Source organism: Corvus brachyrhynchos, unplaced genomic scaffold (genome assembly GCF_000691975.1).
Source record: "Corvus brachyrhynchos isolate BGI_N302 unplaced genomic scaffold, ASM69197v1 scaffold45, whole genome shotgun sequence".
Lineage (NCBI taxonomy): Eukaryota > Metazoa > Chordata > Aves > Passeriformes > Corvidae > Corvus > Corvus brachyrhynchos.
Window position 1 is genome coordinate 370,655 of NW_008238361.1, and position 20,971 is coordinate 391,625.

The following is a 20,971-nucleotide window of genomic DNA, read 5'->3' on the forward strand; positions in this document are numbered from 1 at the left end:
GAGCCGGACCCGTCTGCCCACGACCCTGTGCCGCGTGCTCCGGGCTGAGCCTGCCTGGGCAGGGAGCTTGCACCGGCTGGGCCCCCGAGGTCCCGCCCGACCTGGCGCGTCCCGGGCGCCTGTGAGCCGCCGTGCCGGCAGAACGCACAGCCCGCGGCGCTGCTCAGACACGACGGACCAAGTCCAGGCGTTTGGGAAAGATGGGAAAACGCTTTCCTTAGCGTTTTAACTTCCCACCATTTTAAGCTTCCAGTAGCAGCCGAACTCTCTTGATGGAGTGTAAGAATTATAGATGTAAAAAAGAAAAGCTAGTATCCCTAAAACCGCTGTAAAACATTTCAATAACAGGCTTTGGGTGTATTAAATGCTTGATCAACTTTTTGCATCGCATGCCTGTCCTGAACTCGCCATCCCAGTGTGTCTTGGGGGGCTGAGTGGTGCCATTCCTCTCCTTCCAGCCTCCCGAACAGACTGCCCCGGTGTATCCCAGGTGTGACTGGTTTTCCATTTACTTATTTCTCTCCTTCCACCGTGCAGGTGCGATAGTGATAGACACTCTCCACTTCGCTGACTAGTACAGTGATGACACTGTAAATGGCTAAAAGGAGCCAAAACCAAAGGGCCACTTGAATCAGCAGCTCTTGCTGTCCCAAGAGGTTTTTTTATTCCCCCCCTTCCCTGTGGAAGGTATCTTTTATCCCCACTGCAACACTTCCCCTGTTGTATTGATGCAGATGGTGTAGAAAGCCTGCTGTAAAGGAACATGATAAAAGTATCCACATTTTAACTTGTGTCTTTTTTCCATCCAGGTCAGTTTTTCGGTTTAGTGTTTGACGGGGTGGATCATGGTTTTATTTTAGGCATCAGGACACATGAACTTGTGATGTGGTTTAATTTGTGCAAGTGCTGCAGCTAGAACTATGTCCTTCATTATCCTTTGCTTAGGAAGGAACTGCAGGTAACAAGTAGGAGGTAGCTGAACATGGAGAGTCACCTTTAACCTCTATATATAGTCCCTTTTCTGAATTTCCCACTTGGAATGTAATCTCCTACATGGAAACCGTGTAGGCTATTGGTAAGATATTTAATCTCTGAGGTACTTGTTGCTATTTGTATAATTATTTTTATATTGAATAACACAGTAGGAACTCCTATATTATGAGGATATCCACATGGAAAATGCTTGGCAGCTATAAACAGGAGTATTGAGTCCTTACTGCTCTGAAAATTCTCACGATTCATACCATGTGAACTACATATAAAATATTACCAAACCAGAATAGTGGTCTCTGTCTATGAAATGGGAAACAGGAGCTGAGGGGAATAACAGTAGGAACTTAGTAAAATAAAGAGTAACAGGTGTGAAATAAAATAAGTTGGGGAAGGGTCAAATGAGAGTGGAGAGCTGGAGTAAAGGAAAGATAAAATGTGAAGTAACTAGATCTAGAATAAAGGGGGGAGAAAGTGCAGGATGTGTGAGAGCTGTGAACTTTGTTAGTTGCAAGGTTGCTTCTACCAAAGGTTTAATTAAATTAGCTTCAAATCAGTCTCAACTGGTTTTCACCTGTAATTTGGGTGTTGTTTTGCTGGCTTGGCTTTTGTTGGTAATAGCTTTTGGGAAATGAGGAAGCTTACTTGCCCCCCAGTAAATGGAACTATTCCTGAATGTCATTGTGGGGGCTATGGAAGGCACAGGCTATGGGCAGGACACGGGAGGTGGCACAATGCCATCTCCAGGCCTTCCTGGTGCTAGGTGGTTCCAGGTGGATGACTGTAACTGCCAGAATGATCAGGAACAGGCTGTTCTAAGTGCCCTGCATCCCTGCAGAGCCATGCATTGCACGGTCTAGCTGTGTTTTAGAGTTTCCCATTGGGGTGAGACAGGAAAGGGTAAGAAATACTGTTGAGAAGGAGAAAGGGATCTTGAGCCGGTTTGTTTTGGCACAATAGAAGTAGAAAGAATTGAAAGGAACATTTTGAAGTCCTGTCAGATTTGGAAATATGTTGAATGACTGTCAGTGAAGAAAAGCTATTTAATTCTATATGGTATTAGTCATACCCTCATAGCTGGTTTATTTGTTTTGGCACCCTGAGCAGCCAATACATTATCTAATTGACTGTTGTGTGTCCCAGTGCAGCAATCCTGTCCAACAGGGACAGCACAGGCTATGGAAAGGCACCCCTTTTTAACTTTCCAATGCAAAGAGCTGCATGAAGTGTGATTCTTTGATTTCTTATTCCATTAGCTGATAGTGGCCTTTGTCAAATATACATTTTAATTCTTACATCATTTTTAGAATCAGCAACAAGCAAGTACAGTTTCTTTTTTTTCGCCTTCCTCTGGATGTGACTTGCAAGTAAGATGGTCTGTTTCATTCTCAGTGTCGTTTGGAAAGCCATGATTCCACTATGCTTGCAAATCGTAATAACCTAGTCTCATGTTTTCCTTTGGAATCGTACTGGTTTCTCTTGAGCCTTGAATCTGACCTCTTAAAGTGGTTGTGCTCATCTTCCAGTGGTTTAGATGGCAATGTAGTTAACAGGTATTTGCTAGTTGTTTTACTGCTGTTGTGCTTCTTCAGCATTTCAAGTCATTAATATGGTTTTTTTGCTTTGTTTAATCTATTCTGAAATTAATCCATAATCAAGTCTTTCTTTTTATATGTGTTCCACAGATGTTCACAACCCTTGCAGAACATTGACACGCCTATCTTTTAATTTTAGTGATAAATATCAGCCACAAAACCAGTGTTGCTTTGTTTCTTGGTTTTTGTTCTTTTTTCCTTTTTGTTTTGTTTTGGTTTTGTGAATTTGGTTGGTTTGGTTTTGGGGGGTTATTTTGGGGGCATGGGAGCTGTGGCTTGATTTTTTCTGGAAGCTATTTAATGCTACCTGCTTTAACTGTAATCTCTTCCAGATACTGAAATTATGAAGGTTTGGGAAAAAAATACCTGGGGAAGAAAGTGATGCTCATGGCAGGCTAACACAACACATGAGCAGCTGTTTAGTACTCACATGGGGAGTTACTTAGATGTGTGGGGCTTTTTCTTCTCATTAAAAGCTACAATTTGATTTCAAAAGTTACTGCAAACCATTGTGTTGACGTCACAGCAACTCAGTCAATCACAATACAATTGATTTTGGGTAGTTTTGAAACTGTAATTTCATTTGGTATAAAAAGCACTAAATGTTCTCCTGCTTTTTGTTGTTTAGCTGGGGAGGTAAGGCACCTAACTTGTGTATTTCTGAGGAAAGTGGTGGGCTGACATTTTGCTTTTTCAGTGAGGGCTTTTATAGAAACTTTTGTTTTCAGACAGTGCCATTCAAAATTACTGCTCTGCCATTGTTTGCACTTTCATTCTTTTTTTTTCTTGCATGGCTTTGAAGCATCAAGTAGGAGTATTTGATCATAGATCGTGCAAAATGCTCAGCATGACCACCAGCCTTCTGACTGCAGAGCCCCTGTACTCTGGCTCAAACCCAGCTGCCATGGGAAGGAGAATGCTGCCCTATAATGATATCTCTTTCCAGCTTTCCCAGTGCCAGCAACAGGGTCCTGCCACTGTGCAGGGAGCTGCATTACAGAATTGATCCAGCTTCCCCAGAAACCTCCCTAGCATATATGCTGTTATTTTTCCAGTTGGATCAATTTTCTCGAGCGCACTGCTCCTGCCTGTGATGCCTGCACTAAGGAATGTGCAAGTAGCAATGTACAGCGGGAGTGGGGGGCCTCCTCTTTTGGCAGGAATGGGAAGTGTTTAGCCCTGATACCTGTTTCAGCAAAATGGAGGAGGTTTGAGGAAGAACAACTTGCTGACTGGTAGTGTAAGCTCAGTAACCTTTTCCCCAGGAGTGGAGTGATGGTGTTGTGTTTGGGGTAGCAGGAAAAGGGATGTCCTTAAGTGAGCTGTGCTGCTGAAGCCAACCAATGGTGAAATCAGGTTTCATCACACGTATGCACCTGTAAGTCAGGGTTGCTCTTGGATATTGCAGCACCTGGAAATAAACAGGCAACCTGGCAACAGCCAAGTGGATAATTTGGGGAAAAGATGCAGGAAATGCCGAGTGGGATGTCCAGTAAAGACAAGGTAATCAGCAGTTGGTCTGTTCTGTGGGTTTTTCAGGTCCTAAGCTTGTAAGTAATTGTTGTGTAAACAACCTTAAAAAAAAAAAAACAACCAAAGCCCACAACAACTCCCCCAAAGCCCACAAAGAAATAAAAAAACCCTCACCATCCCAGCTCTGGACAATGCAGGTACTTATATCTGCTCCAGGACAGGGGAAGGCCTGCTAAAATCCTTTGCAGTTTCTACCAACTGCTACAGTTCCCAAGCTGAACAAAATATTATCCATCTTCTAACTAGTTCGTGTATGAGGCTGGAAAAAATGTTGAGAAATTAACCAGATTGTAATCTTTCTTACCAGACCAGGGATACACAATGTCAGACTGAAATCTAGAGATCCTTTTGAATAAGGAGAGAACAAAGAAAATGTATGTGCAAAAACATTATTTGATTCATGTTTACAGACTGTACATTTCTAATGGCTGTAACTGAGAGGCCCCAGACAAAGATGAGTTGCTTTTTGTAGTAGGATATCAGACAACATTATGCAATAATTTAAGGTGAAGTTGTGCCAAATGCTTCCCTGCACGTAACTCTGGGAATTTGGCTTAGCAGAACTGACAAAAGCTGTACAAAATGGTACTGATGCTCCTGACAAAATAAGCTGCAGTGGTTCCTAAATCACATGAATTATCTGTCCCTCTGGCTTGTCTCTCATAGGCTGCAGACAAACGTTCTGCTCTGACTCCCGCTACGCTACTCAGACAAAAATCATCTGGGTGGGCTTAAAGGACAGTGACACAGAGTCTTTGGTGCCAGCACTACCTCACAAGGTCCTGCTCCCTCCAGGTCCTCTCTGCCCTGTGGCTGTTTGCCCTGGCTGTGTGTCCCACCTGCAGCTCAGGGTGGGCAGTGACCTGTGGCACTTGGGCAGGTGAGAGGCAGAATTGTTCTGAAGTATAACCATAAGTGTGCAAATGGCTGCAACTCCAGACAGCCACAGCTTCTCATAGGCTAAAACAGGGAGAAGTATCTTGGCTTAAGGAGAAATTGGACTTAGTCAGGCGGAGTCGTATGTTCTTGAAGCACTGTTAAACTGTACTGCCAACAACATAAACTAAGCCAGCTGACTTCGGCCTGCAGTTCATTAGGAAATGCTTGCAGAAACTGGCCTGTCAGCAGAGCTGTGAGGAAGAGGCTCCAGCAGTAGGGCAGGGAACCCTTCCATACAGATTTGGGTTTATTAAGTAAAAAACATCAGTGAAAAAGCTACCATGAAAATGGGGTAGGTGGAAATGCTTTCATGAAAAATGCTACACAGAAGGCAACAGTAAGGACAGAAGCATGTGCGAAAGGCGAGGAAAACTGAAAATTACCTTTTTAGTTCCATGAAACAAGGAACTGAACTCTTGTTTTCCTTCCTGCTTTGAGAAAATCTGAGATCTAGCTAGATATAGAAAACGAAGCTATCATGACTCCCAAACTGCGTATCTCCCATTGTGCCTTTTGCAGCACTGGAAACAAAATCACATTGGTTGGTTTAGCTGAAGAGCAATGGGGCTGTGATTTAACAACCAGAATCCAGATATGTTGCATAGATTTCTTAAAGTCCAGTCTTCAGTAGGTTTTTGTTGTTTTCTTTTTCTTTGAAAGTGACTCAAAGACTTCTGCCTGCTCTGAGCTTCTTTAACTGTTTTCCACTGAACTTCTGCTACTACTTAGTATTGACTATTTCAGTATCTGACGGTTAGTGCATGTGTTCTTGCAGAACACACTGTTCTGCTGCAGCTCCTTTTGAAGTCTAGCATCTTGACTAACCCTGCCTGTAAAATTGTATCCTTATTCCATTGGCCCAGTGTTGTTATACGTGGAATCTATCTTTGAAATTCCTGTGGTACAGTGCAAATCCTGCCTCTTGATAAGAAGTGCGAAGCCCAGGTACTTTGTTGCATTGCAGGGAATGTTGATTCTCTGCAGTTTTGTGTTACAGCATCTTTGCTTCTGTTGTGCTAAATGAATTCTTTAGATTGAAGTGTTTTATCTGATGGGTGCAGAGTAGCAGAGAGTTGAGTTGCTCGCTGCACCATTCCAAACAACCCTTTCCACGTAGCCTAGCCAATAGCTGGTATGCTTTGTGCGCCAGGCAGCCACAGGTCAATTTAATTAAATGTTTGTCATTTCTCAAGTAATGGAGAAAACTGTAGGGTCTTATAATGGATAACTCAGCCTCACATCTTCCAGTTAATCTTTCATATATGCAAGTATATTGTTTAGTTTTCTAGCTTTTGTTGTACATGGAGGTAATAAATAGAAATCTAGATAGAACATTAATAAAAACAACATATAAAAAAATTCTGCAAATTTCTTGTGTTACAGAAGTCTGTAAATGATGCCTCAGAATTTTTGCCTTTAGCTCAGCAAAGCTGGACTTCTGTCCATGCCAGGAATTGCCCAAAGGAGTTGTGGCTGTCCCATCCCTGGCAGTGTCCAAGGCCAGGCTGGCCAGGGCTTGGAGCAACCTGGGATAGTGGAGGGTGTCCCCTGCCCATGGCAGGGGGTGGCACTGGGTGGGCTTTAAGATCCAACCCCAAGTGCTCTATGATGATTAACTATTCAAAGCATCAGAGCATTTTCTCTTTTCATCCTTTCATTTAAACCTTGCAATCGCCAGGTGTGCTGACTGCAGCAGGCCACTGCATTTGGTTACTGAAAATGGATTGTGCATGTTTTGTTCAAAACAACATAAAGTGCCACCTGACTCACTTGATCCAAGATGATGTGGGTGACTTCATTTCCTACCCTTTTTATGTCAGCTTACCAACATCTAAAACATTTACTTCCTTTCTTTTATCTGCTTGTTTCAATGGTTTTTTTAAGTGTTCCTGAAGTTTTTTTCTCTTGGATTTTCTAAGAATATTCAAAGAATGGAGGGGGAATAGAGTTCTCTTGTGATGTACAGATCCTAAGAAAGCAGATGAGCTATTCCCTGCCCCTTTAGTGTGACAGAGCAGTCCATGAGGCTGATTGTTATAAGTGTTACTCAAATTGATCTTCCTACTTTGGATTAAGTTTTACTTAATGAGGAAGTAATGAGCTTATCATAGACAAAAAGGACTATGTCTCTTTTGGGAACATACCATTTCTGAGGCTTGACTTTATTTCAAAGAGATCTGTAATTCTTTCTTTAAGGGAATGTAAATTTGAATTACAATCAAACAATGGGATTTTTCTAGCAACTGTTTTGACACCGAATGATAGAAATATTATACTGTGTATTTTCTTCCTGGGGAAAGGATTGACTGCTGCAAGATTAACGCGTTCTGGATGGGTGCCATTTTCAGATAGTTAGTTCAACTAGAAGAGAAAGGATCTTATTAAGGGATCAAGCTCATTATTTGTTTGTTGTTTGTACTCCACACCCTACAATGGGAGTGAGTCTTTGCCTCTTTTCCCTAACAATAATTAGGATCAGAGGGTTCAACAACTGCATGTTAATATTCCTTTTCTTTAAATGAAAACACGCAGTAGCTAAGCAATTAACATTTCCATTAAACTTTAAAATCTTAAAAAAAGCCTTCCAGAAAATATTCAAGAAATAGCCAGATATTCAAAAGAGAGCACTGAGAATGAGGGACTTCTGGATTTGGGAGTTTTTTCTGAGCTCGTATTTGTTAGGAACATCTGTCCTTATGTATAATCCAAGTTCCTGTTGATGCTGTGTTCCGAGCTTTCAGTAAGTCCATGGTTCAGCCCTGATTTCCTAGTGGTGTACACCCAGTAGTACATTGTGTGAGCCACTGAGAGGATTGCAACACCTGCTGTCGCAGGATTCTGTGTCCTTTGTTCGCACAAACCTGAAGAGTCCCTGCTATACTGTCATTGGTGATACTATTAAGTTGTATTTTGTGAAGACTTGATTCATATTATTGATTTTTACATTTAATAATGTGAGTGATTTAAAACATGCACAAGAAATTGTTTCAAAAGGCATGTCTGGGTCATTAAGCACTGTGCCTCCCTGCCAGAAATCCTTCTGCCCCTTGGTTGATGAGCAGCACTTTAGCTGGGAGGAAAAAATGGCACTGGTGACCCAAATCTGCAAAGATTTATGTATGCAAACAACTTGAAGTGAGACAGTGGAATTAGGCTCTTTTAAAATCACTGGTTAAACTCACTGGAGGCACTTATGCTTGTGGAACTGGGCCTGGACTGGACCTGACTCATCCCCAGGAGCAGTCTGTGGCAGGCACCAGGCTTTGCTTCCTCCAGGAATGCTGACTGACACTGGAGAGTTTAATTTCTATTTAAATGAAAGGACGGAGGATCCTGCCTCAATATTGGCTATTCCCATATGTACAAATAAACATAGGTCATATACCTCAGGCACCAGCAAGGGCTTACATTAAGAATGCACTGAAGAGTTTGGTTGGAGATGAAATCTTTTAAGACATCACGTTTTTATTGCCTAAAAGAGTTCACTGAATAGTGAAATACTAAATTGTCAAAGAAGCAGAAAAAGAGAATTGATAAACCTTGTGCTTTTTACTGCTGCTAAAAGGTTTAGCTGTGGCTGGCTGTAAGCAGAGCTGACTTGGCATTCTTGGGGGACAAATTTCTATGTACAGGGACTTCTGCTTGGTGGCTGGTTGATCTTTTGTACTTTTTCTTTCTAAGATGTATCAAGACTCCCAGCCGAGAGCCTGCAATGAAATTTGAGAAAAGCTTTGAGGCAGAGTATTGGAATTCAGGCTTAGATGGACTTTTATAGTGTTGGAGAGGTTTTTAGATATATCTGCATTAAAGCAGAAATAAATTTAACTGGCAATGCTTTTATCATTTTGATTAGTACATTTGCTAGTTACTGAAGATAAAATGCAGGTTTATATAGATCTTGTCCTTTTCCAAAACCATCTTAGCATTCACTCTCAGTGTTTTAGTGAGGTCATAATATTGAATTTGTGATAACAGAAAATGTCGTCTGTGAAAGGCTGAGATCAAATACAAATGTATGACATCATTGTGGAAGAGAGAAATGGGTTGGCTAGAAGGGAATAAGGATTTGGTTAATCACATACAGTAGCCGTAAAATTACAGAAGATGGCCAGTAATCGTTTTTTTTGCGTCAGTTCTGTTCCTGGGGTGTATTCTCTTGGTTTCTTTTGGAAGGAGGTAAAGCTAAGGTCAATATGTGTGAAGATTTGTTCAAATACTGACGTTAAATCAGAAACATGTCAGTAGAAAGAAAAGATATTAACAATTTGCCAAATGGACAAATAAATAAATTACCCAGAGGGGTACCTCTGCTGCTGCTAATCTTACTAGTATCCATAGTTATTTTTCAAAAAGGACAGCGTTTCTTGTGTTAGAAGCTTGTAATTTAAAGCTGGCCAGATGGACCCGGATTAGGATGATGGTTCCCAAAATGTGTAATACAGGAGAATGACGCTGATGCGGCAGCTGCGCAGGGAGCAGTAATAAAAGGTTTTAATAGGAAGAAGTGGCTGTGATGGATCCAATCTTCTTAGAGCTTTTGAGTACTCCCAATTTTCCATCAATGTTATTTTTGCCTTCATTATATGGTGTAGATGACAGTCACTGTAGTACTCCCTTCCCAAGTTTATCAATAGAAGCAGTGCTCAGATGGTCAGAAACCAAAAAAAGCAGGCAGGAGGAAGACGGACTGTCTATAGCAGAGGACTGGAATTTCTTTTAAGCTTGTGAGAAACCAGATTGTCAACTCCTTGTGTAGTTATTTTTCTAAAGACAGATGTTTCATCTAGCTTTTACATTACTCATAATTTTGAAATGTCTCTTCACACTGGTTTGTTTTATTTAACCTAATAATCTTAACCCTACTAAAGGTATGGTGCAGTGATGAAACTGTCAGGTGGTACCCCCTTTCTCTTTATCCAGCTGAAGGTTCTGACCCTGATCTGGTTTTCTTTTAATTTATTTTTAAATCCCTTGCTGTTGTTTTTGACCATGATCAACAGGTACTAGAACAGGTACTGTGAGCTGATGGGGAAGGCAGGAGAATAACCAGAAGCCAGCCTGGAAATCACACTGGGGAAAGTCTGGGTTTATCTGTGCAAGGTACTGCTCATTCTGTCAAACTTGGATAAGTATTGCTGATACTTAAAGAAGCAGTTTGCATCCTCCTGTGCAGTTGTGCAGCATGTAATGCTGATTGGCAGAGTTCCCTAATGCAGCTCTTTTCCTCCTTCTTTTAGAGCTTCCTCCAGCTCTGCTGAGTTGTCTAGTTGTCAGTTCTCCAGCTAAAATGCTCTTTTGACTTTCCCTTGCTGCTTAGTCTCCAGGCCTGGACTCGACGGTGGTGGTGTCTTTACTGGAAATGCCACCCTGGTTATCACATGGAGGTGGGAGGGAAATGCTTCCCCAGCTGTGAGAAGCTGATCTGATTTCGCTGTGCGTTCCAGCTCCTGAGCCCATGGAGACAGGAGGGACTCCCTGTGCACTCAGTGCTCTCAGGTACCCAGAAACTCTGCTGCAGCCTGTCCCTCTTGTTCCTGAGAAAAAATCTGGGTTTAAGCGTCATTGTCTTGTATTTGGAGACACACACATGCTTCCTCCCCCCAGGCCTTGGAGCACCTTGCCAACAGCAGAGTGGAGGGAGCAAGGGCTCAGCCTGTGCTGCCTGTTGGCCTGGGCTGGAGCTGGTGTCCAGCAGTGGCCTGGCCAGCTCCACATGTGCCAGCCAGCTGTCCAGGTGTCCTCCTGGAGGATGGGATCTTGTAGGGCACAAAGCACAGACAGCTCCATGTGCCCCACTCAGGATCAGCAGCTGAGGCGTGACCTGGCCCGGCTGCTGTGGACCATCTGGTTTTTTGTTATTGGATAAAGTGGTTTGGATTTAACTCCTGTGACATAATCTCATTTTGGTTTAGGGTGTTTGGATGTGAGGTGTATGCATTATTCAAAAACCTTCAGAGTAGATTATCCCTTAACTGGCATGGGTAAGACAACATCCCCTATGTGGGAATCCTTGTGATTCCAGTGCTTAGGAGACCCTTCAGAAGGGGTATTGGAAACCCAAATTTTCCTCCTTCCTGCCTCTTCATCTCTAACCACTGAGGTACAATACTTTAAGGAAGGGATGGTCCTTTCCTGTCTTGTGAATGGTACTCAGATTTTCTTGTGGCTGTGTTCCAAAGAGTGTTTTAAATGCTAAGATTTCAATCTTCTAGAATATTTTCTCAATCTTTCTAGTCACAAATAATAAATGGATTGACCAAGTGTGTGATAGTGTGTTTAGTTCAAGCTGCATTTTATGGATGGTTGTAAACTAAAAGCCATACAGAAACAAGCCTATTCCCAAGGCAACTATGAGTACTAGGGCAAGGAAAGTTACTCTTGTTCTAAGGAGTACTACTTACTGAATAATCTTCCTTTATAAAGGAGCTATGCAAATTTAAGTTATTTTGTTGTACTCTGTGAAGGCAAAGATGTTTAATGCTCAACTCTTACTGAAATTTCTACTCTTTAAGTATTTTAGATTCCAGAACACATGGAATGTATATGAAAAAAAAAATCATTAGCTGTAACTTATTAGCTCTGTTTAAGCAGCTGCAAACCTTTAAAAATTAATAATTTTCATGGGGAATGTTAAGTCTGGTTTGTAAGCTGTAGTATTCATTCAGTGCAAGACTTCAATTGAAGCTGACAGGGGGCTTGCAGGGTAGGGGTTGAGCAAGCACCCCCAGAATGAACCACCTGCCAATTCAATTTCTTGGGTTTAAACCTACAAATAATTCTATCTTTGTAAAGTGTCTTTATGATGTAAATATACTAAGCCTTACGCTAAACTTTCCTTTCCTCTTGTAATACTGACTCCACAACCAAGAGAAATACTAATAGCTTTCAGAATTTAATGAGAGCATTGATATATTTGAAATTACTCTTTTAAGGTTATAAAATACAGAAATCCAGTGGTCTCCTCAAGAGCAAAGGATGAAGGTGATTAGAAGCACTGCTGGGTAAAATCTACTGACTTTCCTTAAAAACTAAGATACCTCCCGAAATATTTGCATCACTTCCCATGAACTAGAGTGGAAATGCAAGAAGTAGAAAAAAAATCCACTACATCCAATTTTCCCTGGGTTTTGCCTTCAAGAAAGGAAAAAAACCATAGATTTTACGTTCTGTGAAATTGCTGAATCACGGTTCTCCTGCCTGGCCAGGGAGCCTGAGATCAGAGGGATTTCCTCCGAGTGGTGCTGGGAGCTCTGAGCTCTGTGAGCGCTGCCCGGGCTGGGAAGTGTTGCTGCTGTGGCACGGAGCTCAGGAGAGAGGATGGGGGACACTGAAGGCAGAGGTCTGAATGCCCTTTCTGAAGACTAACCATGTGAAAAGAGCAAAAAAATCTTTTGAGGCAAATTTTTTGTCTTGTACCGCTGTACTTAAGAATACCACTGAATTCCCTCTGCAGCTCAAGCATGGGGAAGTTGGGTGCCCCAAACTGCAAGTGGTAGGAGGCAAAGCCAAGCCAGTTTCACTGGTGCAAGTCTCTCTTTTTGACTTGGCTAGCAACTTTGATGGCCCACTCTGTATTTAGGACTATCCCACGTGTTTCCCTTGGTAGACATATTTTCCTGCTTTTAATTTGAGGAATTTCGGCAGCTTGGTTGAAGTGGCTGCCCCTGGGCTGGTACAAATCTCAAAAGTCCACGTGATTCCATAAAGCATGTGCAGACAATCTGCTGCAAATGCAATGCAGATATATTTATTTCTGTTTGCAGAGTCTCAGAACATGGTAGCCCTGCCGATACCTCTGCTAACGAAAATCAACATTGCTGTGTAAATATTAGCTGTAGTACACAAAACCCTCAAGAGAACTTGCTGTTGTTTAAAAATGGTGCTGCTGATGTGTAGAGCTTGAGTGGCTCTGCTGAGGAATGGCCATAGCTGTTCAGGATCCTGGTGAGGATGCTGCCCTTGTTGTCTTGTTCCCATGTAGCTCCAGGCTGTACCTGAGGGGATAAGAAGGGACTTGGTGCAGCTACTCTTTGCTCTAATGGGACTGACAATATCAGTAGGGTGACAGAAGTATCAAGCCAGAGCTGAATATTCACATCTTCCTGACTGAGCCTATGGATTGTGAGGACTTATGATTTTTCCAAGAAAGAGATCTACAAAGACTGAACAATCAAAAAGGCTTTAAAATAAGGAATTTTAATATGATGCTTGTGATGCTTTCCCTTTTCTCTAAATTCTTCAAGGGAAGGGTAAAATTCAGCAAAGGATTTGAGCTTTTATTGTTAGGGCTGTAAATTTTCCTGTTCAACATTAATGGCTATAAATTCAGTGGGATGTTGTCACATAATTGCACTGGACTTTCCAGAAAGTCCTGAATGTTATAGAATTCCATGGGAAATTATGTCAGCTGGCAGGGTTTCACTTTCTTTTTTTATGATTCCCCCTGTTGTCTTTTATAACTACAGAGTTTCATGACGTGCCTACTTTCCCCTCTTCCCAGGAAGAGGATTTTGGAGGCTGGTAATCTAAGGGAATTATAACACCAGGGATACTGAATTAAACCTAATTTACAGGCTTGTAAACAACCTGAATAAGAAGTATTTCCTTTACATGCCTCTTGAAGTTGCTCAGCCTATAGCTTAAAGATTTGTGTGTTGGTGATTGAGCATTTCTTATTTCAGTTATATTTCCAGTGACTTCTCCAAGAAACAGAAAGGCAAGCCTGTGTGTACCTGACCTTTCTAAGTAGCAGAAAATTATATTTTTTCTTTAGGGGGAAAAGAAGCAATATTTAAATGGTCTTTGTGCATCTTGAAGAAATAAGTAAGGTGAATCCCATACTTTACTGTTATGTAAATCCCTGCCTTAAAGCTTTACATATATAATTAATTTGATTTTTTTACAAAATCTATTCCAACCAAAGTATACATGCAGTTAGGAAATTACATGTAGATAAATTGATGTATAGATAAAACATTAGCATAACAAATGGGCCAAAGTTGCTTCTGATACGGAGAATTGCCTCCTTTATCTGGATGAATTTGGCAGTGTTGCATGGTTACAAATTGAAACTAAGTAAATGCTGCAAGCAGAAAAAAAACCAGAATCAGCAGTATGAATGTGCTAGAATTTTCCTTCCTTTCTTTTTCCCTTAACTTTTGAGGAAGGTGTCGATTTTGGGGCAGAACTGTGAATCTATTTGCAGGTAACCGTTAGATTGTAAAACACATGTTGATATTTCAAAAGGGAAGTGACTTCCTTGCCTGTTTTCTTACTTTCATATAACTTTAATTTCAATATTTGTGATCAGATGATGACATTTGATGTAGCTTCTGAACAATTGATACTGTCAATTACTTTCAGGACAGATTTGCAAAGATCCTTTTATTATTAACAAATGGCCACTACTGGGTGAAGACAGGTGTTATCAAGGGACAGTCTTGTAGCATTGCTTAATAACACTGGAGAATATGCATGAAGAAATACTGAGCAATGTCACATTTCAGCAATGAGCACTCCCCTGTTTTGTACTAGATTTGGTCATGGGGGATTCTCTGTACAAAGCCTGGTGGTCATGAGTTGTCTTTACCTTGTCACTTGCATAGTTCCTATGGACAGGATTCATCTGCCTGGCTGACCCCAGGAGCAGTGTGTGTGTGTGGATGTGGCTGTCATTTCAACTGCGCTTGCCTCGTGTTTGCAGTAATACTGGAAGCTCATTCCTTGAACTCTTGTCCATCTAAGCTGGACTTTTACACTGTAGTTGCTTTTGATGATTCTGTGATGCAGAACATCAAATGTAGCTCACAGAAAAGTACACTGTAAACTGTCTTTGGTTGCAGTCTCACCTTTTTATTTGACTGACGTGAATAGCTCTCTGTCAGAGTAGTTCCCTTTACATTTCTTCTGCTGCTCTTCCTTCCCACCTTCCTGTTGCATTGTGCTATCCTTGGAATTTGTAGGGATAAACTAGTTCATCTCACTAGAACAGTGAGGAAATAACTCCACAAATGAACAAATTTTGCCTCTACTATTTGCTGTGTTGCTGCCTGCTGTGGGACCGTATATATGTCAAAGATGTGACAAAGAGATGGAATTCTGTGTGTATGGAATTGTGGCACGTTATGGCTGGGTTTGAGGGACAGGGTTCATGGGGAGCCCTGTTGGACATGACTTTTCCCTGGTGTGACTCAGCTGTTGATTCAGTTCAGCTGAAACACCTCAGGTGGATCTATTGCTTTTATTTCTATGCAAGACCTGGGGTGACACCAATGCGTGTTTAATTATGGTGAGAGTAAGGGGTTTGAGACATAAAAGATGTTTTTTTACTGTGTTGTGTAACTTACTGCATCTGAAACATCCCGTTTGTCCCATGATGATGTGGGTACTTGATACACACTGCTCACCAAGAGTTGAGCCACTGCTGCTGGAACAACTGATCTGGTTTCACAGGTGTTACTACAGAGGTGTTTAAAGGAACCTAGACAGTCTTGAAATATAGAAAAAGAGTGATCTTTTCAGGCTTAATTTCTATAAAGCAAAGAACGCCTCAAAACCTGATCTTACATTTGGATCGAGGGACTCATATTTTGAAAGGCACAAAGCAAAGAATAGATGAGCTATGTCACAGCCTTATAGATTCATCAAGCAAATAATATTTTGTTTTCTTGGCTGCTAAATGATATGAGGCACATGAAGTCTCTCTTAAAATGAAAGGTGAACTTGAGGAATTTCTGTCTAATTACATTTTTAGTGACATGTACCTCTCCTCAGAAAACGATAGATATTTTAAAAAGTGTTTTCAGGTTGCATCCACAATGTTGGTATTCTCAAAACATCTGTTTGTTTCTCAACAGGTATAAAAAACCACATAAAAAATAAAAATGGGTGAACTGGACCATGGAGCACTCTTTTCAGGTCATAGGATTAGTGGTGGAGGTATGTATGCTATCATGTTTAATTGTTTTATCGACTGTTTATGAAACACTCTGCAACTAATAGCCTCATATAGGAGCTGCTATAGCACTCTGGTTATGGTTTGAGTTGGAAGGGACCTTAAAGCCCATCCAGTTCTACCCCTGCCATGGGCAGGGGCACCTTCCGCTGTCCCAGGGTGCTCCAAGCCCTGTCCAACCTGGCCTTGGGCACTTCCAGAGATGGTGCAGCCACAGCTTCTCTGGGCAACCTGTGCCAGGGCCTGCCCACCCTCACAGGGAAAATCCCTTCTTTAGTTCCTGTCTGTATCCACCTTCCCTTTAGGTTAAAACTGTTCCCCCTCCATGCTGTTACTTACAGATCATGGTAAAGAGCCTTTCTTTTTCTCTATAAGCCCCCTTTATATGTTGAGAGGCTGCAGTCTCCCTGGAGTCTCCTCTAGCCAAACATCCCCACCTCTCTCAGCCTGTCTTCACAGGAGAAATGTTTCAGCCCTCTGACCATTTCCATGGCCTCCTCTGGGCCAGGTTTCTGTCCTCCTGTGCCAGGGACCTGGGAGCTGGGTGTTGTTCTCTGTAGGTCCAGGTGCAGAGGGGCAGAACCACCTCCCTTGGCACCTGCCCACGCTGCCTCTCATGCAGGCCAGGCCCAGATTGGCTTTCTGGGCTGCAGAGGCAACTTGCCAGTTCATGCCCAATTTTTTGCTCGCAGGATTCCCAAGTTGCTCTCCACAGGGCTACTCCCATCCATTCAGTACCCAGTCTCTGGCTGTCCCAGGGGACTGCCCGGCAGGGGGACTTGGAAAAACCCTTCCCCATCGAGGCATCGTCTGGAGCTGCATTGTCAAGCTTTGTGTAGGCATGTAGCAAATGAAAATCCTGGGGGGAGGCTTGAAGGAGCATCATGGAATGGCTCTGCAGGATTTATTTTACCTTTTACTCCTCTGCAAAACCACATGTCAGACACAGCACTTCCAGCCACGGGGCTTAATAGGGTATACAGAAACATAATGGCCAATTTCACTACTAAAGAAAACTAAAGCAGAGGTTGTGAGGAAATGCCCATTCCTTATCCCTGGAAGCCTCCTAGCTTATGCAAAGTGACTGAGTATCTGTGCATGAGGGCTTCACAGTGCTAGGGCAAAAGTTCAGGTAGTTCCTTTGCAATTGTAAGTGTACCTCAGGTTTTAGAAAATACATCTTACAGAAATTTGTGAAAAGACATTTTAGAATTTGCAAGTTTGGTATTTTATATTTTTGTTCATATGTGCATATATTTTTGTGTACATATATATATATCATTTATTTCCCTTGTAAAATACAAGGCACAGCAAATACATTGCCTTTTAAAGACAAGGTTTGCATCCTGCATGCACACTCCTGATTTTGGAGTTAATCTCAGACAGATAGACCCTATTGTTGCTTGTGTGACAGGGATGTTAGTGCCTGACATAACTCCTAGCAGATCAGTAAGGCTCTGGGAGCTGTAGTGCAGCAGCAATGGGCTTAAGAGGAGAAATGGAGTGAGGGGCTTTTCAGAACAATTCACTCTGAAAGTTTTACCTCTTTGAACACAGAATGATGTTCCATGTTCTCTGCTGGACAGTGTTGTAAGCAGTCTCAGGAAGAAGGAAAAAAACTTCACATAGAGTCTTGCTGACTTAGGGATGAGAACTTTAAATTTGGATGGATGGGAATAACAGCCCACAAGGGGGGCTTAACAAAAAGCTGCCTAAAGATCTAAAATCTGGGGAAAAGGAAATTATTTGTGCTAAGCTCACAGGAGGGATAAAATGGAAGAAATTAGTAGCTCAAGCTACTGAACACTTCTTGTGTAAGGTATATAGAGAATAAAAAAAGGTTATAATACAAGATCAAACGAATAGCCCGGTTAGCATAATGCTGACTTGGTGGAGTAACTAGTGTGTGGAGCAGGTGAGGGTGAGGAAGGCAGGACTGAGGGGGAGGGAAGGAAGGAGGCATGTCCTCACTGCATGGGGCTGGCCTGTGCCGCTGCGGGGGTGAGGGGTAGGAGCCTCCTCTGCTCCGATGGGAGCCAGGGCAAGGTCTCCATGAGGATTGGGCTCCTCTGTACCTGGGATTACCTCCAGTGGGCTTCGCTCAGGTTCAGGTGACAAATCCTGTTCAGACAGGATTTTAACTCTTGATTTTTTGGATTTGTTCTGATGTGACTGCTGGTCTCCTTGGCTGGAGACTCAGTGGGAAATGGAACTGCAACTCATTCCACTTGCATGGGATTGGTAGTTTTTATACCTTTTAGAAAAAAACTACTCCTGTTGCTCAATCCATAGGTTACAATAAACGTTGAGGCAGTTTTCCAATCAGTGCAAGAAGAATGCATTTATTGAAACTTAGGTATTTCTGTATTAGAAGTTATTACAATGCCAGTAAATGCAGTTTAAAAATAATTAATAACTAAATTCACAAGTAAACTATACTTTTCAAATTAACTTTTTGTAATCAGACAACTGGTTAGTGTTTATTATATAATTTCTACAAGTTTATATTTGTTTCAAATTCTCATTCACCAAGTAACAACAGCATTATGAAAACTTCTAGTGTTTAAAACATTGGTTCTGATTTCTATCTATCATGCTTTCATTTTATGACTTGCACTTAATTTATTTCTCAAGAATTTGAAATGACCTTATGTGTTTTATATGATAACTAGACAATTTGGTGATTCCTGCAAGAAATGCTCTTTGCAGCCGGAAGTACAAACCTGTTGACTACAAACATCTGTATGAACTTGCTGCAGAGGCAAAAATGGCCTCTGCAAAAACTCAGTTAAAGGTATGATTTTTGTTTTATTTGTAATGTGAATGCTTTTGAAATTCAGTGTCATATTTCTTGTCCCTGCCCCAAGGAATCTGAGAACGAATAGGGATCACAAATTGCTGTAACAATGTTCAGCCAGAGGGGGTCAAATATGAAAGTTCATCATAGCTACACTGTGATTTGGATGTGTTCATGTCAATGTGTGGACTTTCTTTGAATCAGGGATACAAAATATGTGTGGATTCTACTTCCTCGAAAGGCGGGAAAAATTTGTATTTTACTTCTTTGAGGAAATTCACCCAAACTTATTACATAATCCTGGAGGCAATGAAGAATTTGTGGGATTAATTGGGAAGGGGAGGCTGATCCAGGAAAAAATGCTAAACAAAAAGGTAGGAAGTGAGGATTTCCAAAAGCCAAGGTAGATCTTAAAAAGAAGATTAAAAATGTTTAGTAGCCATAAAATGTACATGTAGAGCAGACAGCTGTTAATTGGTGCAGAACATCTCAAGGGGTAAAGACACCAGCAGCCTTATTTAATACTAGAGAAGGGTGACTAGTGAATGAGAGAAAAAAATACATACTTTATGGTATTGCTTCCTTTAGTGCATGTAGGGATCATATATCAAAAATTCTGGCAGATATTGCTTCATGGGTTGGCAATACCAAATTCTACTGAATTCATTCAAGCTTTATTTTTTCATCTTTCTTTCGTTTTTTCACCTTCTCAAGTGTTTTCCAACTGAGTAGGTAGTAAAATATATCTGGTGAAAGCTCCAGAGAGACTAGCATGTATTCCACCTACTACTTTTTCTTGCTGATTCAAGCCATTCAGATTTTGAAGAGCTGAGTTACTCTTCCTTTGAGGCAGAACCAAAGAAACAAATGGTAAATCAGTTGTTGGCTGCTTAAGAAATAAAAAGACAGCACAATAGGAAAAATAGGTAATATTGCAGCAGTTATACATAAATGGCATTGCTGTTGCTATAAAATAATTTCAAGAGCATATTAAACTTTACATACAAATGTACTTAGACTTTTGTCTCAGTTTAAGAATTGGTTTGAAGATGTAACTCAGATTGCTTTAAATACAGTATTCTGTTTGCTTAAGTCTGATTTCAAGCACCTAATGGTAATCAAGAGGAAACTATAAGTAACTTTTTAAATGTGAAAATATGTAAGCAATAGAAGTGAGACATTATCTTTGACTGAAAAGTATTGTAACATGGTGATTGAAAGCATGAAACACGTGTGTTCAAGCTCTAGTACAGTCCCACATGTGGCTTCCTGTAAACACCTTGTGTCACGTTCCCAGGCACATAATCTCTCCATAGCCCCTATTGCAGCTTCTTACCCCAATAACAGCCCTAAGGCAGGTTTGGTGCCAAGCACAAAGGACCAGCCACATTCCAGTCGGGGTTCTTCCTTGTGTGACTGACTAGGAACCAGGTACTGAACTTCAGCCTGAGGTACTGAACTCAGATTCATCTGAGATGTGTTTCTCATATCTCAAGTAGGATTTTAGCTTTGTTGGTGGGTGGCTGAGGGACTGTGATGGGAGAATTTTCAGGCCCTTCCTTGTCTGTGAGTGCTGCAGAGAGCAATGCTTGCTACACCTTTTCCCACTCGTGTTCCTAGGCCAGCTGGGGCAGGAATGGGAACGTGCTGGGGACATGTTTGTGGGGGTGTGTGTGTCTCTGTGTGTTTGTGTGCCTCTGTGTGTTGGCTCAGTGCTCTTGTGCATGTGAACACGAAGGGGTTGTGGTGTGCAGTTTTTCCCTGGGCAGGTAAGTTGCAGGTTGTTTCTACCTGAGCCAAGTGGAATCCCAGCATTTTTGACTCAGAATGTAATTTCTTTGCTGAACTAGATGTGGAGTGAGATCTTGATTAATTTCTCCCTTTTATGAACTAAGACAAGACTTTCCCATGTATTTTTCTTGTCTTACTGCCATTTTGCTGTAGAACAATGTATCTGCAGGAGGGGGGATCTGGGGAGGGGGAAAAAGGGTCTGTGCATGAGTTGTGGGAGCCTCTGGGATGCGGACAGGTGTTCCGGAGGAAATTGATGGCAAGGCAGCACAAAGAGAGACTAGAAAGGAGCTTTGTCCTCAGTATGCACCAAGAGGCCAGAGACAGTCACAATGGCAGGAGGGTGAGAAGAAACCACTTCTCAGGCAGTCT

At 41.7% G+C, this 20,971-nt stretch overlaps 1 protein-coding gene across 5 annotated transcripts in view; it reads left to right on the forward strand.

Moving 5' to 3' along the window:
* Positions 1-15,910: 15,910 nt before the first annotated feature.
* The window catches only part of CCDC148 (coiled-coil domain containing 148), a 42,937-nt gene continuing 37,876 nt past the window's right edge, over positions 15,911-20,971 (forward strand). For 4 of the 5 annotated variants that reach the window (XR_001862504.1, XM_017736080.1, XM_017736082.1 and 1 more), the window contains exons 1-2: positions 15,911-15,995; positions 18,684-18,805. Coding sequence is in view for 3 of the 5 variants with exons in the window: in XM_017736080.1 (XP_017591569.1) it covers positions 15,941-15,995; positions 18,684-18,805 (177 nt within the window). In the remaining 2 variants the exon portion in view is untranslated. Of the gene's footprint in view, positions 15,996-18,683; positions 18,806-20,971 lie in introns of those variants that run through there. The other variant, XM_017736083.1, reaches the window with a different exon arrangement.